Source organism: Callithrix jacchus, chromosome 6 (genome assembly GCF_049354715.1).
Source record: "Callithrix jacchus isolate 240 chromosome 6, calJac240_pri, whole genome shotgun sequence".
In the NCBI taxonomy this organism is placed as follows: Eukaryota; Metazoa; Chordata; class Mammalia; order Primates; family Cebidae; genus Callithrix; species Callithrix jacchus.
Genome location: NC_133507.1, coordinates 140,949,409 through 140,969,091, shown reverse-complemented (window position 1 = coordinate 140,969,091; position 19,683 = coordinate 140,949,409). Strand labels below are relative to the sequence as shown.

The 19,683-nt window shown below is 53.7% G+C and overlaps 2 protein-coding genes across 19 annotated transcripts; both read left to right on the top strand.

Moving 5' to 3' along the window:
• Positions 1 to 49: 49 nt before the first annotated feature.
• Positions 50 to 10,294, top strand: ATG9A (autophagy related 9A). 17 transcript variants are annotated; one of them, XM_078328594.1, is made up of 17 exons: positions 50 to 133; positions 486 to 650; positions 1,172 to 1,220; positions 1,601 to 1,732; positions 1,842 to 1,885; positions 2,853 to 2,917; positions 4,413 to 4,574; positions 4,773 to 4,914; positions 5,130 to 5,878; positions 5,962 to 6,115; positions 6,220 to 6,399; positions 6,775 to 7,023; positions 7,216 to 7,394; positions 7,499 to 7,616; positions 8,364 to 8,586; positions 8,776 to 8,921; positions 9,225 to 10,294. In XM_078328594.1, exons 4-17 carry the CDS (start codon positions 1,630 to 1,632, stop codon positions 9,228 to 9,230), a joined length of 2,520 nt encoding a protein of 839 aa, XP_078184720.1. In that variant the 5' UTR covers positions 50 to 133; positions 486 to 650; positions 1,172 to 1,220; positions 1,601 to 1,629; the 3' UTR covers positions 9,231 to 10,294. The 17 variants fall into 17 exon arrangements, with proteins under 17 accessions (XP_078184720.1, XP_078184719.1, XP_008997776.1 ...); XM_078328593.1 differs by having other exon boundaries at positions 1,169 to 1,220; XM_008999528.5 differs by lacking the exon at positions 486 to 650.
• A 355-nt stretch (positions 10,295 to 10,649) lies between these two features.
• ABCB6 (ATP binding cassette subfamily B member 6 (LAN blood group)) lies at positions 10,650 to 19,669 on the top strand. 2 transcript variants are annotated; one of them, XM_035305794.3, is made up of 19 exons: positions 10,650 to 11,478; positions 11,789 to 11,926; positions 12,507 to 12,687; positions 12,872 to 12,973; positions 13,157 to 13,340; positions 14,558 to 14,679; positions 15,272 to 15,381; positions 15,564 to 15,629; positions 15,799 to 15,924; positions 16,085 to 16,161; positions 16,249 to 16,312; positions 16,421 to 16,506; positions 16,688 to 16,745; positions 17,265 to 17,369; positions 18,318 to 18,492; positions 18,612 to 18,724; positions 18,962 to 19,056; positions 19,138 to 19,206; positions 19,392 to 19,669. In XM_035305794.3, the coding sequence occupies exons 1-19, from the start codon at positions 10,930 to 10,932 to the stop codon at positions 19,501 to 19,503; spliced, it is 2,532 nt and encodes an 843-aa protein (XP_035161685.1). In that variant the 5' UTR covers positions 10,650 to 10,929; the 3' UTR covers positions 19,504 to 19,669. The 2 variants fall into 2 exon arrangements, with proteins under 2 accessions (XP_035161685.1, XP_035161687.1); XM_035305796.3 differs by lacking the exon at positions 15,799 to 15,924.
• Positions 19,670 to 19,683: the final 14 nt, after the last annotated feature.

Genomic DNA, 19,683 nt, shown 5'->3' with positions numbered 1-19,683 from the left:
CACCCCCTGCGCTTATTGGCCAGCCTGGCTGCGGGTGACAGTGAGTGGCAGACACCAGGCCTAGCGCTCCGGGTCTGGCCGAGCCGAGCCGGGCCGGCGGAGCCCTGGAATCACCCGGGTCACTGTTCCTGAGGTGAGACCTGAGACAGGTTATTGGAATCCCAGGGCTCGTGTCTGGCTTTGCCAGGGGTGCTTGCGGAGCCCTAAGTGAGCTCGCGGAGAGTAACGGGGGAAGGGGCGCCGCTGGCGGGGCGGGGGCGCGCAGCCGGAATGTTTTGATTGCGGGCGCGCGCGGACGAGAGCGCGCGCGGGCGACGAGGCCGCGCGTGAGGTTGTCCGCTGTTGGTAGCTGGGAACCCTTGGCCTGGGGCCGGGCGACCCTGGGGCGAGGTGGAGTCCGGTCGCCACGGTTGGGTGTGGGGAGGCAAGCCAGCCCACCCAGGGTATCAGCTGTAGGGCTGGCTCGATCCCTGCAATATCCGCAGGAACCCCTGAGCCCAGGCCCTGCCGGCTGGGGCTCCACGGGCCCTGGTCCACACTGACCCTGTGAGTGGTGACTTCCCTGAGCTTCAGGACTCTCACTAGCCCAGGGAATCCCACCGGGGCCAGCCTGGGCCAAGATCCAAGGCCCGGAGGGGCTGCACGGACAGGTGAGTACCACCTTGACCGACCATGCCTGGCTCCCACGAGGGAACCCACAAATGCCCCTAGGATCGGGGGTCAACACTGACCCCGTCAAGGTTTCCCATCCAGCAGCTCTGCCCACCTGCTGGGTCTTTGGTGCTCGGGAAGCAGGAGACGGGGTTGACCAGAAAGGTCCTCTTCAGGAAAGACTCTATTGGGGTTTTGTGGACCCTGAGAAGTATGTCATTTCTGAGGCTGAGATGGGGCAATGGAGAAACAGTCCAGAGGGGTCCCTGGCCTCAGACCTGTACCGACTTACTCTCCATGGGGTCCCTAAGTTACTTCTTGAGACCCCAGAGTTGGAAGAGTGGCCCTGTTTAGCATGGTCAGAGGAAGTGCTCGTAGTCCTGGCTGGAAGGGTGCTTCTTCCCCACTGCAGCCTTCCTGCCCCGTGCTTGGCCTCCTCTTGGTGGGGTGTGGACGGTTGGGAGGGTCGGGTTCTTTTTAATCCCCACTCTCTGGGGCCTGACATCTTCTCCCCCAGCAGCTGCAGAGCATCGAGGGCTGGAGTGGAGCACACACTGTCCATGGAGCTGGTAGGGCCATATGCTTTTCTCAAACATTTGTTTACAAAATGCTTCCAAATTGCCAGTCTCTTGGGAGACCAGGGTTCCCAGGATGGGCAGGGGAGGAACTCTTCTATCCATTAATTAGAAGATGAAACAGCCCCCAACAAAGGGGCCGATCCTGGATTTGGGCCAGGAAGGCAGCAGTAGACACCCAGACTGGCCAGAGTTAAGGCCTCCCAAGTCCTGAGCTTATGGCCTTCCTTGTATTACTACTCCTCTTCCTCTCCAAGGAGGCTGGGAGTGGAGACAAAGCTGAAGGGTACTTTCTCAGTCCTTTTGGCAGTAGGCTGGGCAGCCAGGGGCAGCAGCTGGGACTGAATCAGGGTCTCTTTCCTCCTCATTGGCAGGTGGTCAAGGTGGACAGGGGGTGGTGGTGATGGCGCAGTTTGATACTGAATACCAGCGCCTAGAGGCCTCCTACAGTGATTCACCCCCAGGGGAGGAGGACCTCTTGGTCCACGTCGCTGAAGGGAGCAAGTGTGAGTTCTTGGACATGCCAGCCAAGGGGAGAGTTGATGGAAGAGCACTGAGGGAGCAAGGGGCTTGTGTTCCTTCAAAGCTCTGACCTCTCTGTTCCTGTGCCCACAGCACCTTGGCACCATATCGAAAACCTTGACCTATTCTTCTCTCGAATATCCTTTGTGTCTCTGAGTTGGAGCTTGGGGACCTTTAATGTCTCTCTAAGCCTGGTCTCTGGTGGGAAGGGGGGGTAGGTTTGACTATAATCCCTGGAAGGGGTAATGGAGCTCATCCTGAGGCTGAAAGGGGCTGGTGAAATCACCATTAAGTAATGATAGCCCATATTTACCAAGATCTGTTCCTGTGTCCTCTCTGTGTTGTTAATTTATAGAAACCTTTCTAAGGGTGAGCCTCCTTTTTTTTTTTTTTGAGATGGAGTCTCAGGCCAGGTGTGGTGGCTCATGCCTGTAATCCAAGCAATTTGGAGGCCAAGGCAGGCGGATCACCTGAGGTCGGGAGTTCAAGACCAGCCTGACCAACATGGTGAAACCCCGTCTTTATTAAAAAATAAATAAATAAAATGAGATGGAGTCACTCTCTCTTGCTGCTGGAGTGCAGGGGCAATCTCAGCTCAATGCAACCTCCACCTCCCAGGTTCAAGCAATTCTCCTGCCTCAGTCTCCCACATAGCTGGAATTATAGGCAAATGCCACAAAGCCCAGCTATTTTTTGTATTTTTCGTAGAGACAGGGTTTCACCATGTTGGTAAGGCTGATCTTGAACTCCTAACCTCAAGTAATCCACCCACCTTGGCCTCCCAAAGTATTGGGATTACAGGCATAAGCCACCACGCCCAGCCTAGCCTCTTTTTTTGATGGGCTGTTAATAATCGTAGTAAGTAATGTCTTTTGACTCATTCTGTGTCAGCTCTATGTTAAATGCTTTACATGCATTATCTCAGGTCTACTAGTCCTGAGATAAGTGTTATTTATTCCTAATGTACCACTGGGGACACAAGTTTACAGAGGTTAGGTAACTTGGTAAAGTCACAGAGCTAGGACTTAAACTTCACTGTGTTGACACCAAAGTCTGTGCTCTTACCTGCTGTCTTTACTGACCACTTTTTCTTAACAATTACACGTTTATAATCTACACCAGAAGAATGGCTTCACTTGTATGCTCATCGGGGAGATCTTTGAGCTCATGTAAGTTTAAGAAGGGACAGATGATGTGGTGACGGAATACATCTTAGTCTTTCCTTGTACTCATGCCTGGCCCAACCTGCTAATGCAACTCAGTCCTACACTAAAATGCTGCAAACCTTTGTAGTTCAGGGACTGGGTGTAGCACCAAAACTTACAGCTTCACCTTTTTTTTTTTTTTGAGATGGAGTGAGTCTCACTTCGTGGCCCAGGCAGGTATGCAGTGGTGCCATCTTAGCTCAGTGTAGCCTCTGCCTCCCAAGTTCAAGTGATTCTCCTGCCTCAGCTTCCTGAGTAGCTGGGACTACAGGCAAACACCACCACACTTGAATAATTTTTAAAAATTTTTAGTAGAGATGGGATTTCGCCAAGTTGGCCAGGCTGGTCCACGCCCGGCTAATTTTTTTGTATTTTTAGTAGAGATGGGATCTCGCCAGGTTGGCCAAGCTGGTCTCCTGACCTCAGATTATCCGCCTGCCTCAGCCTTCCCAAGTGTTGGGATTACAGGTGTGAGCCACCATGCCCAGCCAAGCTTTCTTGTAAGAGCTTTCTAAGCTGTGTCTCTTCCATGAAGAGAACCCAGGCCTTGGCTGGGTGTGGCGGCTCACACCTGTAATCCCAGCACTTTGGGAGACCCTAAAAATATAAAAATATTAGCTGTGTGTGGTAGTGCACACCTGGAATAATCCCAGCTAGTTGGGAGGCTGAGGCCCAAGAATCACTTGAACCTGGGAGCTTGCAGTGAGCTATCGGGCCACTGCACTCCAGCCTGAGTAACAGAGTGAGACTCTCTCAAAAAAAAAAAAAAAAAGTTCAGTCAGGTGCGGTGGTTCACACCTGTAATCCTAGCACTTTGGGAGGCCGAGGTGGGTGGATCATCTGAGGTCAGGAGTTCAAGACCAGCCTGGCCATCATTGTGAAACCCCATTTTAAAAAAAATAACAAAATTAATAAATAAAACTTCAGGCCTTGATCATTTCAGTGCTCCAATGGAATGTACATGGTTCAGTCAGGGAGTCTCAGAGATGCCAGCCACAGAGAAAACCTCTTCTGCCTTGGCTGTACCATGGCCTGCTCCTAGGCAGACAGCCTCCCGGGAGAGAGAAGCCATATAGCATTGCCAAAGGGGAAGGGGTTAGGAGGTTCTCCCTCAATCAGAAAACTTCCCCCAAGGGCTTTTAACTATAACCTCAAAAGGAAATCAGGGACTGGAGATCAGAGACTCCCAGGATGAAACCTTTGAGAGTCCAGTGATAGTGGCTGAGTTTACCATGAGGTGAGGAAAGCAGGCTGTGGCTGTGGTGGCTAAGAGCAAAGAGTGAGCCTGAGATGGGCCTGAGCCCCTATGGGGCTGAGCAGCAGAGAGGGCCCAGTGGGAGTTCTCCAGCCCCTTCCAGTTCCCAGTCTTGTCTTCCACCTCCAGACTCTGCTCTTCCCACTGTGTTTCACTGGGGCGTCTCTGGCTCTCAGACTGCACCCCTTCTTCCCAACTCCCCAGGCAGTTCCTGTTTGTGGTTGCCTTCACTACCTTCCTGGTCAGCTGCGTGGACTATGACATCCTATTTGCCAACAAGATGGTGAACCACAGTCTTCACCCTACCGAACCCGTCAAGGTCACTCTGCCAGACGCCTTTTTGCCTGCTCAAGTCTGTAGTGCCAGGTAAGGGCTGCGAGTCAAGAGGACACCATAGCCTTGAGTTCTGCTAGCAGGCGGGTAACAGAGTGGAGTCTGAGGCAGCAACTCATGCTCCAAAACTGACTCAGGCTCAGTCTAGCAAAAATACTTCAGGAAAGCAGCGTCTCTGCCAAGACTCCTTCCTCAAGGGCTACCTCTCCTCCCCTTCTTTTTCCCCACAAGGATTCAGGAAAATGGCTCCCTTATCACCATCCTGGTCATTGCCGGTGTCTTCTGGATCCACCGGCTTATCAAGTTTATCTATAACATTTGCTGCTACTGGGAGATCCACTCCTTCTACCTGCATGCTCTGCGCATCCCTATGGTAAGACTGGGAAGTTGGGCAATTAGCCCGTAGTCTAAGATGTATTGGGAGGTATGGGTGTATTCCTGGCCATCAGTTGTTCTTATCTGTCATTGGCAGGTCAGGAAGTATCTCTTAAGCTCACAATCCCTGAATCTCACTTCTAATATAGGGCAAAGAAGTCAAGGCAACAACCCCACCTTCCATACCTTGTCTCTTCCCCCCAACCCCCGCAGTCTGCCCTTCCATATTGCACGTGGCAGGAAGTACAGGCCCGGATCGTGCAGACTCAGAAGGAGCACCAGATCTGCATCCACAAACGTGAGCTGACAGAGCTAGACATCTACCACCGCATCCTCCGTTTCCAGAACTACATGGTGGCACTGGTTAACAAATCCCTCCTGCCTCTGCGCTTCCGCCTGCCTGGCCTTGGGGAGGTCGTCTTCTTCACCCGTGGCCTCAAGTACAACTTTGAGCTGATCCTCTTCTGGGGACCTGGCTCTCTATTTCTCAATGAATGGAGCCTCAAGGCCGAGTACAAACGTGGGGGGCAACGGCTAGAGCTGGCCCAGCGCCTCAGCAACCGCATCTTGTGGATTGGCATTGCCAACTTCCTGCTATGCCCCCTCATCCTCATATGGCAAATCCTCTATGCCTTCTTCAGCTACGCTGAGGTGCTGAAGCGGGAGCCGGGGGCCCTGGGAGCACGTTGCTGGTCACTCTATGGCCGCTGCTACCTCCGCCACTTCAACGAGCTGGAGCATGAGCTGCAGTCCCGCCTGAACCGCGGCTACAAACCTGCCTCCAAGTACATGAATTGCTTCTTGTCACCTCTTTTGACACTGCTGGCCAAGAATGGAGCCTTCTTCGCTGGCTCCATCCTGGCTGTGCTTATTGCCCTCACCATTTATGACGAAGATGTGTTGGCTGTGGAACACGTCCTGACCACCGTCACACTCCTGGGGGTCACCGTGACCGTGTGCAGGTGGGCCAGGGCCACAGGTGGGAGCAAGCCATCTAGCATTCCCAGGAAAGGCTTACATCTCACCATGACCCTGATCCCACTAGGTCCTTTATCCCGGACCAGCACATGGTGTTCTGCCCTGAGCAGCTGCTCCGCGTGATCCTCGCTCATATCCACTACATGCCTGACCACTGGCAGGGTAATGCCCACCGCTCGCAGACCCGGGACGAGTTTGCCCAGCTCTTCCAGTACAAGGCAGTGAGTGGAGTTGGAGTTAGGGCCTACTAGAGACTGGCTGATAGCTCGGTGGCGAGGGCTGGGCTCCCTCCTGCTCACTTATGACCTTGGTCCCGCCCTTTTAGGTGTTCATTTTGGAAGAGTTGCTGAGCCCCATTGTCACACCCCTCATCCTCATCTTCTGCCTGCGCCCCCGGGCCCTGGAGATTATAGACTTCTTCCGAAACTTCACCGTGGAGGTCGTTGGTGTTGGAGATACCTGCTCCTTTGCTCAGATGGATGTTCGCCAGCATGGTCATCCCCAGGTACTGGGAGAGGAGGGGGCCAGGTGGCCAGGGATGATGCTGGCACATACAGTGTCTTTGGGAAAACCGCAGAAAGATACCTCTTCCGAGTCACACAAAGGCAATCCTGTACTAGGGGCACACTGCTTGGGAGCCTGGGCTGGAGTTCAGCTTGAATTTGCACCCTTGGCAAAGCTCCCTTGAGAAAGTCACAGCACAAGTAACTGGCTTAGCATGTGGTCACTTCTGGGATGGGGAGTGGCAGGGCCCCTGGGAAAGATTTGATAGTAGACTGTGGTCTCTGTCCTCCAAGAGCAAGACCTCCTGCTAATAGGAAAGGTACAAGATGGTCCCTATCAGAGGACAGTCCTGCTCACTCTGCTCTTCCTTGTGCAGTGGCTGTCTGCTGGGCAGACAGAGGCCTCCGTGTACCAGCAAGCCGAGGATGGAAAGACAGAGTTGTCACTCATGCACTTTGCCATCACCAACCCTGGCTGGCAGCCACCACGTGAGAGCACAGCTTTCCTAGGCTTCCTCAAGGAGCAGGTTCAGCGGGATGGAGCAGCTGCTAGTCTCGCCCAAGGGGGTCTGCTCCCTGAAAATGCCCTCTTTACGTCTATCCAGTCCTTACAATCTGAGTCTGAGGTGTGTTCCTAGAGACTGGGAGATGATGGGCAGAGTGGACCTCAGGAGCTGGGAGTTGAGGATCGGGCATAGGGTGGAAGGCTTCCTTCTGTCTCTTCAGTATGTGCCATTGGGGCCTGAGATACAGAATACTAGGGGACCCTAGAGGCCTTTCTCCTGCCTCAAGAATTCTACTACCCCTTTCTTTCATAGCCACTGAGCCTTATCGCAAATGTGGTAGCTGGCTCATCCTGCCGGGGCCCTCCACTGCCCAGAGACCTGCAGGGCTCCAGGCACAGGGCTGAAGTTGCCTCTGCCCTGCGCTCCTTCTCCCCTCTGCAGTCCGGGCAGGTGCCCACAGGCCGGGCTCCCAGCACCATGACAGGCTCTGGGTGAGTAAAGAGGGGCCAAGACGGGAGGGCACAGCAGCCCTCAGCAGCCTGTGTGGGTCTCAGAAAAGTTCACAGCTGCTGTCTGTCTGTGCTGGGAGAGACAGGGTAGATGCCAGGACGGCCAGCTCCGGGAGCAGTGTGTGGGAAGGACAGCTGCAGAGCCTGGTGCTGTCGGAATACGCATCCACAGAGATGAGCCTGCATGCCCTGTATATGCACCAGGTGAGTGCGTAGCTGAAAAACAGAGTAGGGGGTTTCAATGCGGAGAGGCAACACTGGGGTTCCAATCCCTTCTCTGCCATCTAGCTGCCCTGCCACCACCACTCCCATATCTACTTTCTTAATATCCTTTTTAGCCAAGCGTGCTCTCATCCAGGGCCTTCACACACTCGCAGTTTCCCCTGCCTAGAATCCACTTCCCTGGGATATCTGGATGGCCTCCTTCTTCTCCTTCCCAGGTCTCTGCAGCTACCGTTTCCCTGAGACTTTCTCTGATCACTCTCAGTAAAAGGCTCCCTTGCCCACCTTCCTGAATCTTCCTGTCTTAGTTTTCTCCACAGCATTTAGCACCATGTGACATACCATGTTTTTTTCTTATTTGCTTATTCTCTGTCCCCCTCTACCAATATATAAGAGTCACAAGGGCTGGCATTTCTGTCTGTTTTGTTCACTGCTATCTCCCCATACCTAGAAGAGTGCCTGGCACTTAGACTGTCAGTCACTTTGTCCTTGAATCAAATTAATAGGTAAAATGAGGGCCATTACAACACAGGTTTCTTCCAGGGATCTGCTGTGAATGTAACCTGTAGAGATCAGAGGTATATTATACACTATTGACATAATAGGTGCTCTGAGGCAAGGATTCTCAGGGAAGGGGTAAAGTGGGAACTGATTGATACCAGGTTGGAGGGCAGCTATTTCAGATGGACATCCTTCTGTCTCCCACTAACGAGCCCTCCACTTCTCCAGCTCCACAAGCAGCAAGCCCAGGCTGAACCTGAGCGGCATGTGTGGCACCGCCGGGAAAGTGATGAGAGTGGAGAGAGCGCCCCTGAAGAGGGGGGAGAAGGCGCCCGGGCCCCCCAATCTATCCCTCGCTCTGCCAGCTATCCCTGTGCAGCACCCCGGCCTGGAGCTCCCGAGACCACCGCCCTACACGGGGGCTTCCACAGGCGCTACGGGGGCATCACAGGTATCCAGTGGGAGTATAGGAGGAATCGGAGGCTGCCAGGAAGAGTGGTTCTGCCGGGGCCTCTTGAGAGGAGGAAAGAGGTCTGAGGGACCAGGCCCAAAGACTTACCCCTCCAAGCAGCCCCCCAGCCCTGTTCCTCATTCTTGTGTTCCTTCTGTGAATATGCTTACTCTTACTTTGTCTCTCCAGATCCTGGCACAGTGCCCCGGGCTCCCTCTCATTTCTCTCGGCTGCCTCTTGGAGGGTGGGCTGAAGATGGGCAGTCAGCATCAAGGCACCCTGAGCCCGTGCCAGAGGAGGGCTCAGAGGATGAGCTTCCCCCTCAGGTGCACAAGGTAAGGGCCTAGAAACAATTGCCAGAAGTAGTAACTTCCAGGGTGTGGTAACAGCTTTTCAGGGGAAGGAAAGTGTGCTCAACTCCTGCCCAGGCCCCACCCCCACACAGAGATAATGGACCCTCCCCTCCAAAATGCAGTCCCCCTTCTTTCCTCAACTGCTCTGTAGGGCTTGGTTTTTCCTTCCCTTACCTCCCCAGGAATCAACCTTTCCTGTTCCTTTACCTCTAGGTTCCTATGGGGCTAGCAGGTGTCAACCAGTAGCTGAAGACTATCTCCATTATCAACCCTTTCTCTTCACAGGTATAGACAAGGCTGAGCAGGGTTCCTATGGCCCAGGATGGAGGCCACTGCTGTCCTGCCATCTCGTCTGCCTACCATGGAGGGCTCCTTTGAGTGTTGCCTGGCTCCACGTGTGTGGTGTTTGTGTGTCTGTGCCTGGCCAAGGGAGGTGCCAACACTGGGCTTGCCACAGTCCCAGGAGAGGAATCTGGGGCCTAGGAACTGAGTGCACAGAAGACTCTAGCCTCATCCCCAGGACCCCCTTGGCTCAGAGTGTGGTGCTAGAAACTGGTCCCCAGCCCAGCCCCAGTACTGCCACCTTTATACCAACCCCACGAGTCCCCAGAGGGCTTCCCACCACAGAAGCTGCCAAGCAGGGAGAACCTGTGCCAACTGTGGAATGGGGAGGTTGGGCCTGGACCCTCAACCCCTGCAACCCTCCCCAACACCCTCAATAGATGAGCAGCTTAGGCTGTGGCCCTTACCTCACCCACCATTCTCGCCCGGAGCTGCAGCCGGCTCACCTCTCTCCGCTTCCTGCACATCACTGGCCTGTGTGTGCTGCTTGCTCCCATTCTGTTCGCTTGCTCCCATTCTGTTGAGCTGTTGCTTTGCGTTGGGGTGAAGGCCCTAGCTTCCAGCTCCCCTCAACGCTATCTTTTGACACTAAGAAAGAAGGTTTCTAAATTGTAGGAGCAGGATGGAAATACTTTGCTGCCCTTTCCACCTTTTAGGATGGGCCCCCCAGGAGACTGAGGTCTTCCTGGGCCCTCATTGCTGCTTATCATAACCCCTATCACCTGCACATGGGACAGACCAGGCTAGAGGGTGACCTCGGCTGTGTATGTCCCAGCAAGAGAGCTCTGGCCCGCATCTCGCTGTCCCCTGGAGGGGGATGAAGGGCGCTGCCTCGCCAGAGGCTTTGGTCTGCTGCACTGCATGCTGGGACTGCTCCTACTCTCTGTCCCACCCCTCACCCAGCTGTGGTCCGGCTTTGGAAGAGTGGTGATTTACACTGCCCGAACGGAGCGGAGCAGGGTAGGGATCGTGTACAGCTTGATAACCCTTAATAAAAAGGGACTTTGACCAGACTTCTTGTCTCGTGTGGCTAGAATCCTGGGAACAATGGGAATGGGATGGGGACTTGGCAGGTGTCTAGAAGAAAGTAAGTTTAGGCCGTCGCTCAGATACGCTGAGCTAGGCGGCTGGCGGAAGGGCAGCTTCCGACCCTTGGAGGTCTGTTTCCAGCCAGACTTGGAGGTCAGATTTCCCGCCCTGAGCACGTAATCAAGCTGGCTCTGCCCCTCTAATTTGTCTTCCTTGCAGGCACCATTCTCCCCGCCCCCTTCAGAGACATTTGGCCAATGGGGACCCTGAATAGGGGTGGGGGCGGTCCGGAGGGCGGGGCTCCCTCCGTGGAGCGCAGTGCGAGTCCCAACACCGAGCATTCCCGTGGGCCTGCAGGTGGCAGAAGGGTCCCGGGCCCAGAGCCAGCGGGGCCCGGTGGAGACGGCGTACGTGCCCTGCGTGAGTGCGCGGCGGCGGCGCGTGCGCGAGGGGAGTGGGCGGTGAGGCCGGGTCCACGTGCGTCCCTCCCCGGGACCCCAGCAGCTTAGCGCCTTGCGGCTACGTGAACCGAGGCACCCGGATGTCCGCGCCCCTCTCCGAGTGACCAGTCCTCTGGTCCCGCAGGGCTCGCAGCCTCAGCCAGCGTCTACGCATTGCCATGGTGACTGTAGGCAACTACTGCGAGGCCGAAGGGCCCGTGGGTCCGGCCTGGACACAAGATGGGCTGAGTCCCTGCTTCTTCTTCACGCTCATGCCCTCGATGTTGATGGCCCTGGGGGCTCTGGCCTTGGTGCTGGCTTTTCCCTGCAGACGCCGGGAGCGGCCCGCTGTTTCTGACTCCGTGTCTTGGGGGGCCGGCCCTCGCGTCTTTCCCTACGTGCTGCAGCTGCTTCTGGCCACACTAAAGGTGGCGCTGCCCCTGGCCGGCCTGGCTGGCAGGGTGGGCACTGCCCAGGGGGCCCCACTGCCAAGCTACCTACTGCTGGCCTCCGTGCTGGAAAGTCTGGCAGGCGCCTGTGGCCTGTGGCTGCTCGTGGTGGAGAGGAGCCAGGCACGGCAGCGTCTAGCAATGGGCATCTGGATCAAGTTCAGGCACAGCCCGGGTCTTCTGCTCCTCTGGACTGTGGCGTTTGCAGCCGAGAACTTGGCCCTGGTGTCTTGGAACAGCCCGCAGTGGTGGTGGGCAAGGGCGGACTTGGGCCAGCAGGTGAGGGACTCTGTGGGGAGGAGCAAGCCTCTGCTGGCCGGGTTTGGGAGAAAGCACTGCATGTCCAGTCACACTGCTTCCAGGCTTTAGGATGCCTCTCAGCAAAGGGAGAAGGGAGGGGCTGAGGCTGGCAGGGAGCTGATAGCCAGCTGGTGGGGTGTGTCTTTGCTGAGTCACTGTGGTTTTGCTTTTTTTTAAAGCCTGTTAGTGCTGCATGTGTTCATGACACCAGTCCCCAGCCCTATTACAAGTAGTAATACAATGAAATTTTATCCTCAATGATACTCTCTCCACTTATATTTCATTCTAGGTTCAGTTTAGCCTGTGGGTGCTTCGGTATGTGGTTTCTGGAGGGCTGTTTGTCCTGGGTCTCTGGGCCCCTGGGCTTCGTCCTCAGTCCTATACACTGCAGGTTCATGAAGACGACCAAGATGTAGAAAGGAACCAGGTACACCTCAGTTTCTTTTTCTTTTTTTTTTTGTTTTTTTTTTTTGAGACACAGTCATGCTCTGTCACCCAGGCTGAGTGCAGTGGCACAATCTCAGCTCACTGTACTCTCTGCCTCCCGAGTTCAAACAATTCTCATGCCTCAGCCTCCTGAGTAGCTGGGATTGCAGGTGTGCACCACCACACCCGGCTAATGTTTGTATTTTTAGTAGAGAAGGGGTTTCACCAGGCGGAAAGGGTTTGGCCAGGCTGGTCTTGAACTCCTGACCTCAGATGATCTGCCTGCCTTGGCCTCCCAAAGTGCTGGTATTACAGGCGTGAGCCGCTGCACCAGGCCCCTCCTCAGTTTCTGAATCCGAGAGTCTGTCTTCATTTCATTCCCTGTCATTATTCCTTCCCCTGAAAATGAAATGCTTCTTTTCCAAATCTCAGTTTGTGACTTAGTTTTTCTGAACCCATCAAGGATCATTTGTGGGTCTGAGATACCTGGGAGCTGTAACCCCATGTTTTTCCCTAGAGGATTTCTACTTAGTGCACTTATTTGATTTCTGAGCTCCCTTCCTTTGTGTTTCACTGTCTAGGTTCGGTCAACAGCCCAACAATCTACCTGGCGAGATTTTGGCAGGAAGCTCCGCCTCCTGAGTGGCTACCTGTGGCCTCGGGGGAGTCCTGCTCTGCAGCTTGTGGTGCTCATCTGCCTGGGGCTCATGGGCTTGGAACGGGCACTCAACGTATTGGTGCCTATATTCTATAGGAACATTGGTGAGCAGGAGGAGCCCAGCTCAGTATGCTGGTCCTTCATCAGCCTGGTGGCTGGGGTGGTCCTTACCTAAGGAGGTGGGACAGAGCTGGGTGAACAGAAAGAGGCTGTGACTGGTACCTGGAGCCATTTTGCCTGAAGAGAGTCCTGGGTGCCATAGTGGGCTCTGACTCGTTTTCTCCACAGTGAACTTGCTGACTGAGAAGGCACCTTGGAGCTCTCTGGCCTGGACTGTTACCAGCTATGTCTTCCTCAAGTTCCTCCAGGGGGGTGGTACTGGCAGTACAGGTATGAGAGTCTCCATGCTCAGCCTGCTAGGTATAGGCCCCTCCCACAGGCATTCCCTCACCATTCACCTCTCCCAGCAGTCCTCCCCAGCTCCCTTGTGCTCTCAGACCTTTCACTTCCTGGTGCTGGGTTGACGTCCCTCAGCCCCCAGGCCCTACTTAGGCCTCCCTTGGCTCCCTGCAGGCTTTGTAAGCAACCTGCGCACGTTCCTGTGGATCCGGGTGCAGCAGTTCACGTCTCAGCAAGTGGAGCTACGCATCTTCTCCCACCTGCACGAGCTCTCACTGCGCTGGCACCTGGGGCGCCGCACCGGGGAGGTGCTGCGGATCGCTGATCGGGGCACATCCAGTGTCACAGGGCTGCTCAGGTGCCACCCAGTGGAAAGGGCATGTGGGAGGGTGGAGCCAGAGAAGCAGGGATAGGGGCCTATGGGAGGAAGAGAACAGACCCAGCCTGAGGAGTTGCCTCTCCCACATTGATGTTTTTTAAATCATAGGATTTTTGTACACATGCTTTCCTAAAAACTCAAGTAATGCAGGCAGAGAGCAAATCTCTTTCAAGCTGCACTCACTTTTTCAGAGCTTCCCACTCTGTTTAGTATGTTGGGTTCTGCTTTTTTTTTTCTGAGACAGAGTCTTGCTCTGTCACCCAGGCTGGAGTGTGTGATCTTGGCTCACCGAAACCTCCACCTCCCAGTTTCAAGTGATTCTCGCACCTCAGCCTCCCGAGTAGCTGAGATTACAGGCATATACCACCATGCCCGGCTAATTTTTGTATTTTTTTTAGTAGTGACAGGGTTTCACCATGTTGGCCAGGCTGGTCTCGAACCCCTGACCTTGTGATCTGCCCTTCTTGGCCTCCCAAAGTGCTGGGATTACAGGTGTGAGCCACCACAGCAGGCCAGGTTCTGCTTTTTGTTTTTGAGACAGGGTCATGCTTTGTCACCCAGGCTGGAGTACAGTGGCGTAATCTCTGCTTACTGCAACCTCTGCCTCCCAGGTTCAATCAATTCTCCTGCGTCAGCCTCCTGAGTAGCTGAGATTACAGACATGTACCAGCACGCCTGGCTAATATTTGTATTTTTAGTAGAGACAGGGTTTCACCATGTTGGTCAGGCTGGCCACCAACTCCTGGCCTCATGTGATCTGCCTACCTCAGCCTCCCAAAGTGCTGGGATTACAGTTGTAAGCCACCATGCCCAGCTGGATTCTGCTTTTTTTTTTTTTTTTTTTTTTTGCATTTTTACATACATACTATATATGCAGACTCACAGAGCTAATATGATATGGTATTGTGGAAGTTTTTCCTAAAACAAATGGTATTGTGACACAGGCATCATTCTCAGAGTTGCTTATTAACAGAACATTAAAGAGATATATTTTTTCTCCTGTGCATGAGGGTCTCCCTCATTCATTGTAATTGATACAGAGAATTCTGTAGTTTGGGCATGGTTGATTTAGCCACCCACTTCTTGAGGGTAGAATCAATTATTCTATTGAAAATAAAACACTACTCTGAAATGCCTAGAGGCAAGGTTGCCAGGTCTTAGCACCTAAACCTTTGTCACTTGACCTGCCTTCCTAGCTACCTGGTGTTTAATATCATTCCCACGCTGGCTGACATCATCATTGGCATCATCTACTTCAGCATGTTCTTCAATGCCTGGTTTGGCCTCATTGTGTTCCTGTGCATGAGTCTTTACCTCGGTGAGTGCCGCTGGGTAACACCAGCTCCCTGAACTATCCAAGGGCTCCCTTGGCCATGAGCTCTGCCCCGGCTCAGGTGACCCACCTATGGGAGGCCATGGATCGGTGGACTTGAATGGACTCTTAGTGCTCATGTGTTGGGTGGGTCTCCTCCGTGTAATCGAACCTTAGCTTAGTCTAGGTGAGGGCTGGGGAAGGGTATTCTTGTCACGTTAAGTCCGTGCTATGGACACAGGTCAAGGAAGCCTCATTTGTGTAACAAGATGCAGCTTACTTTCATTTGTTTACCAAAAGCGCTTTCTACACATGAGGTCTTGTGCAGGCTGCGGAGACGCTACCCTGTGAAATCTGGGTCTTTGGGCTTGAGCACAGGTTTAATGTGTACGTGGCGGGTAGTGGACACTGACATTTGGTCTCTGCTGTTGGGGATGATGTCCTGTTCTGCAGGCTGCGGAGACGCTACCCTGTGAAATCTGGGTCTTTGGGCTTGAGCACAGGTTTAATGTGTACGTGGCGGGTAGTGGACACTGACATTTGGTCTCTGCTGTTGGGGATGATGTCCTGTTCTCTTCCCTATCCTGTCACTCTCCAGCCCTGACCATTGTGGTCACTGAGTGGAGAACCAAGTTTCGCCGCGCTATGAATGCACAGGAGAACGCTGCCCGGGCACGAGCAGTGGACTCTCTGCTAAACTTTGAGACGGTAACAGAGGCCCCAGGGGCAGTGGTGTGAGGCATGGAGAGGTGGAGGAGTGTGGCTAGGACTACTGGGACTGACAAAGAGTTGGGGGTTCAAGAAGGAGGATTGAGAGTCAGTGGGGAGGGGAATGACCTGAGTACCATGTGCTGTGCCCATGCCGAATAATTTTGGATTGAATTCCTCAGGTGAAGTATTACAACGCTGAGGGTTACGAAGTAGAACGCTATCGAGAGGCCATCATCAAATTTCAGGTGAGGATGCTAGCTTGAGGCCTCTGGAGAATAATGCCCTGGCCTGGTAGAATTGCCAGGACCAGGAGTAACAGTCGAGTGTTGGGATGGAAGGAGCCTGGGCCCAGGTTTGGACTCAGTGATGGTCACTGTGTATGGAACATTCCTTCTCCTGTGTTACTGCCCTCAGGGTTTGGAGTGGAAGTCAAGCGCTTCACTGGTTTTGCTAAATCAGACCCAGAACCTGGTGATTGGGCTTGGGCTCCTTGCTGGCTCCCTGCTTTGCGCATACTTTGTCAGTGAGCAGAAGCTACAGGTGAGGCAGGATCTTGGACAAGAGAGTTGCGCACAAGGAAGAGGGGGTCTGGGGCCTATGTCTAGGCCACCAGTCTCTTGGGTAGGAAGTGGGCAGGGTGACACAAGAAGAGCAGCCTGCAGGCCCCCCATGACATACTCTGCTTCCCTGATCGCCACAGGTCGGGGACTTTGTGCTCTTTGGCACCTACATTATCCAGCTGTACATGCCCCTCAATTGGTTTGGCACCTACTACAGGTAACCTGAGCCCTGGCCCTCACCTGCCCAGGCCACATTACTACTTCTTGGCTACTCAGAGAAGTCTTAACCAGCACCTTCTTGCAGGATGATCCAGACCAACTTCATCGACATGGAGAACATGTTTGACTTGCTGAAAGAGGAGAGAGAAGTGAGCAGAGAGGAGTCGGGCTTGGGGAGGGAGGAGCTGTGTGGTGTTTCTCGTGCCTGAAACATACGAAGCTGTGAACCTCAGCACACATGGGTGGCACTCTTCCAGGTGAAGGACCTTCCTGGAGCAGGGCCCCTTCGCTTTCAGAAGGGCCGGATTGAGTTTGAGAATGTGCACTTCAGCTACGCTGATGGGTGAGGCCTTCTTTTTGCTTCCTTTCTTTTTCTGAAGCAGGAAGGCAGTTTTGCACACTGCCTTCCTGCTTCTCACCGCTCTGAATCCCTGCTTTTGGAAAAGAGCCTGGGCAGGGGCAGGGCCTAGTAGTAGCTCTGGTGATAGAAGGCGCCTGCTGAGCAGACCCATGCTTCCTTGCAGGCGGGAGACTCTGCAGGACGTGTCCTTCACTGTGATGCCTGGACAGACACTGGCCCTGGTGAGAGGAGACCCAGCCACTTGACCCAGATACCTCAATCTTCCCTCATTCAGTGCCCGTGGTAGCTCATGACCCAGGCTGTGGAGTCAGAGAGCTCTGTCACAATAGGCAACAGGATTGAGTGGTGCAGGCTCCACGGACATGGGTGATCTCTAGAAGAGGGGACCTTAAAAACCAGTGGGCCTCAGCTAGGCGCAGTGGCTCAGCCTGTAATCCCAGCACTTTGGGAGGCCAAGGCAGGCAGATCACCTGAGGTCAGGAGTTCAAGACCAGGCTGGCCAACATGGTGAAACCCCGTGTCTACTAAAAATATAATAATTAGCCAGGCGTGGTGCTGGGCACCTGTAATCCCACTACTCAGGAGGTTGAGGCACGAGAATTACTTGAACCTGGGAGTCACAGGTTGCAGTGAGCCAAGATCGCACTATTGCACTCCAGCCTGGGTGACAGAGTGAGACTCGGTCTCAAAAAAAAAAAAAGCCAGTGGGCCTGAGATTTTTTCCATTTCTAATGCAACAGGTGGGCCCATCTGGGGCAGGGAAAAGCACAATTTTGCGCCTCCTGTTTCGCTTCTATGACATCAGCTCTGGCTGCATCCGGATAGATGGGCAGGACATTTCACAGGTAAGGTTGCTCAGGAGAAGATTAGTTTAGGGGTCTATGTGTGGAGGAATGATAAGGGCTGAGTGTCCAGAGAGAGTAGATGTCACTCTTGCAAAAAACTGTGGCCATTCTAGCACAATAAAACCTACACTCACTCAGGAAAAGTAGTCCTGTACAGGATCTGTATGGTGCCATAAAAGGTACAAAGGGCTGGACGCAGTGGCTTATGCCTGTAATCCCAGCACTTTGGGAGGCCAAGGCAGGTGGATCACTTGAATCCAGGAGTTCAAGACCAGCCTGGGCAACATGGCAAAACCCCCTCTCTACAAAAAATACAAAAATTAACTGGGCATGGTGGCACACAACTGTAGTCCCACCAAGAAGCTGCAATGAATTGTTATCATGCCACTGCACTACAGCCTGGATGACAGAGCAAGGCCCTGTCTCAAAAAAAAAAGTACAAAGATCTGTAACCAAATGTGGTGGCTCACACTTGTAATCCCAACACTGGGAGGCCAAGGCAGGAGGATCATTTGAGTCCAGGATTTTGAGAGTAGCCTAGGCAACATATTCGGCAATCCCATCTCAACAAAAAATTTAAAAATTAGCCTGATGTGGTGGCAAGCGCTTGTGGTCTCAGCTACTCAGGAAGCTGAGGTGGGAGGATTGCATGAGGCCAGGAGGTCAAGGCTGCAGTGAGCCGAGATTTTGCCGCTGCACTCCAGCCTGGGTGACAGAGTGAGACTCTGTATCCAAAAACAAAAAACCTCCACAGCAATCTGGTGGAGCAGGAAGAGAAGATGGGGAAACAGAGAGGTTGAGTGATTTGCCCACATGGCTAGGATTTGGGGCGGTGATGGCGGGATTCTTACCAGGGCCTCTTATCCCATGTGCTTCTGGCCAGCCCATCCTCCATTCCAGGCTTTGGGGGTATCTCACAAGGCAGAATATGTGGTCATTTGACCCTAGGTAACCCAGGTCTCTCTCCGGTCTCATGTTGGAGTTGTGCCTCAAGACACTGTCCTCTTCAACGACACCATCGCCAACAATATCCGTTATGGCCGTGTCACAGCTGGGGACGATGAGGTGGAGGCTGCTGCTCAGGCTGCAGGCATCCATGATGCCATTATGGCCTTCCCTGAAGGTGAGATTCCTTTGCAGAGAGTCTTCTCTCCTCCCAGTGTTGTCCTGTTAATCCCTGACCCCTGTTCCCTCCATTTCTTGTTTCTTCCACGTAAGAAACCTTGCGGGTAATATCCACAGGGTACAGGACACAGGTGGGTGAGCGGGGACTGAAGCTGAGTGGTGGGGAGAAGCAGCGCGTCGCCATCGCCCGCACCATCCTCAAGGCTCCGGACATCATTCTGCTGGATGAGGTGCGCCCTGGGTCTCCTCTCTTCCTTCCTCCCTTGTATATACTCAAGCCATTCCTGCTGAGCACTGTTCCCACTTAGAACAGGTATCATGAATCCATGTCTCACAAAACACACTTTACAGTTCTTAAGACCAAACAAGTCTCTGTGTATTCTTGAGGCCTTAGCCAGCAGCCTGCCTCCTCCTTCCATTGGGAGTTTTGAGTGGCAGGGGCAGTTTTACCTGGACCCTCTCTATAGGCAACGTCAGCGCTGGATACATCTAATGAGAGGGCCATCCAGGCTTCTCTGGCCAAAGTCTGTGCCAACCGCACCACCATCGTAGTGGCACACAGGTACAGGACTACAGGACCGGGGCGGCTGGCAGCGTGGGCCCACTTTGGGTGGAGTAGTAGGTGACTGATCTTTGACTTCAGGCTCTCAACTGTGGTCAATGCTGACCAGATCCTCGTCATCAAGGACGGCTGCATCGTGGAGAGGGGACGGTAAGAGACACAACATAGATGAAAAGGACAGATCTGAATTGGGGGCTCCAGCAAAGGGGTGTGAAGTCCCAAGGGCTTCTAGAGGGGACCTCCCTTGCCCATCCCCTGTCCTCTCTGTGGGCTGGTGACAAGGACCCTTGGGGTAAAACTGATGGTTGGAACTCACACTTTCCTCCTCACCTCAGGCATGAGGCTCTGTTGTCCCGAGGTGGGGTGTATGCTGACATGTGGCAGCTGCAGCAGCAGGGAAAAGAAGAAGCCTCTGAAGACACTAAGCCTCAGACCATGGAATGGTGACAAAAGTTTGGCCACATCCTTCTCAAAGACTAACCCAGAAGGGAATAAGATGTATCCCCTTTCCCTGGCTTATTTCATCCTGGTGTTGGGGTATGGTGCTAGCTATAGTAAAGGGAAAGGGACCTTTCAGAAAAGCACTTTTTGGAGAAATAAAATGTGGACTGTGCGAGGATCACTGTG

Excerpts from the sequence above, each read along its gene's own strand:
- ABCB6 (XM_035305794.3), top strand. The coding sequence starts at position 10,930 with ATGGTGACTGTAGGCAACTACTGCGAGGCCGAAGGGCCCGTGGGTCCG. Across the intron at positions 11,927-12,506 it reads AAGATGTAGAAAGGAACCAG|GTTCGGTCAACAGCCCAACA; the intron begins GTACACCTCAGT and ends TTCACTGTCTAG. Across the intron at positions 12,688-12,871 it reads TATATTCTATAGGAACATTG|TGAACTTGCTGACTGAGAAG; the intron begins GTGAGCAGGAGG and ends TTTTCTCCACAG.
- ATG9A (XM_008999528.5), top strand. The coding sequence starts at position 1,630 with ATGGCGCAGTTTGATACTGAATACCAGCGCCTAGAGGCCTCCTACAGT. Across the intron at positions 1,733-1,841 it reads CGTCGCTGAAGGGAGCAAGT|CACCTTGGCACCATATCGAA; the intron begins GTGAGTTCTTGG and ends CTGTGCCCACAG. Across the intron at positions 4,915-5,129 it reads ATGCTCTGCGCATCCCTATG|TCTGCCCTTCCATATTGCAC; the intron begins GTAAGACTGGGA and ends CAACCCCCGCAG.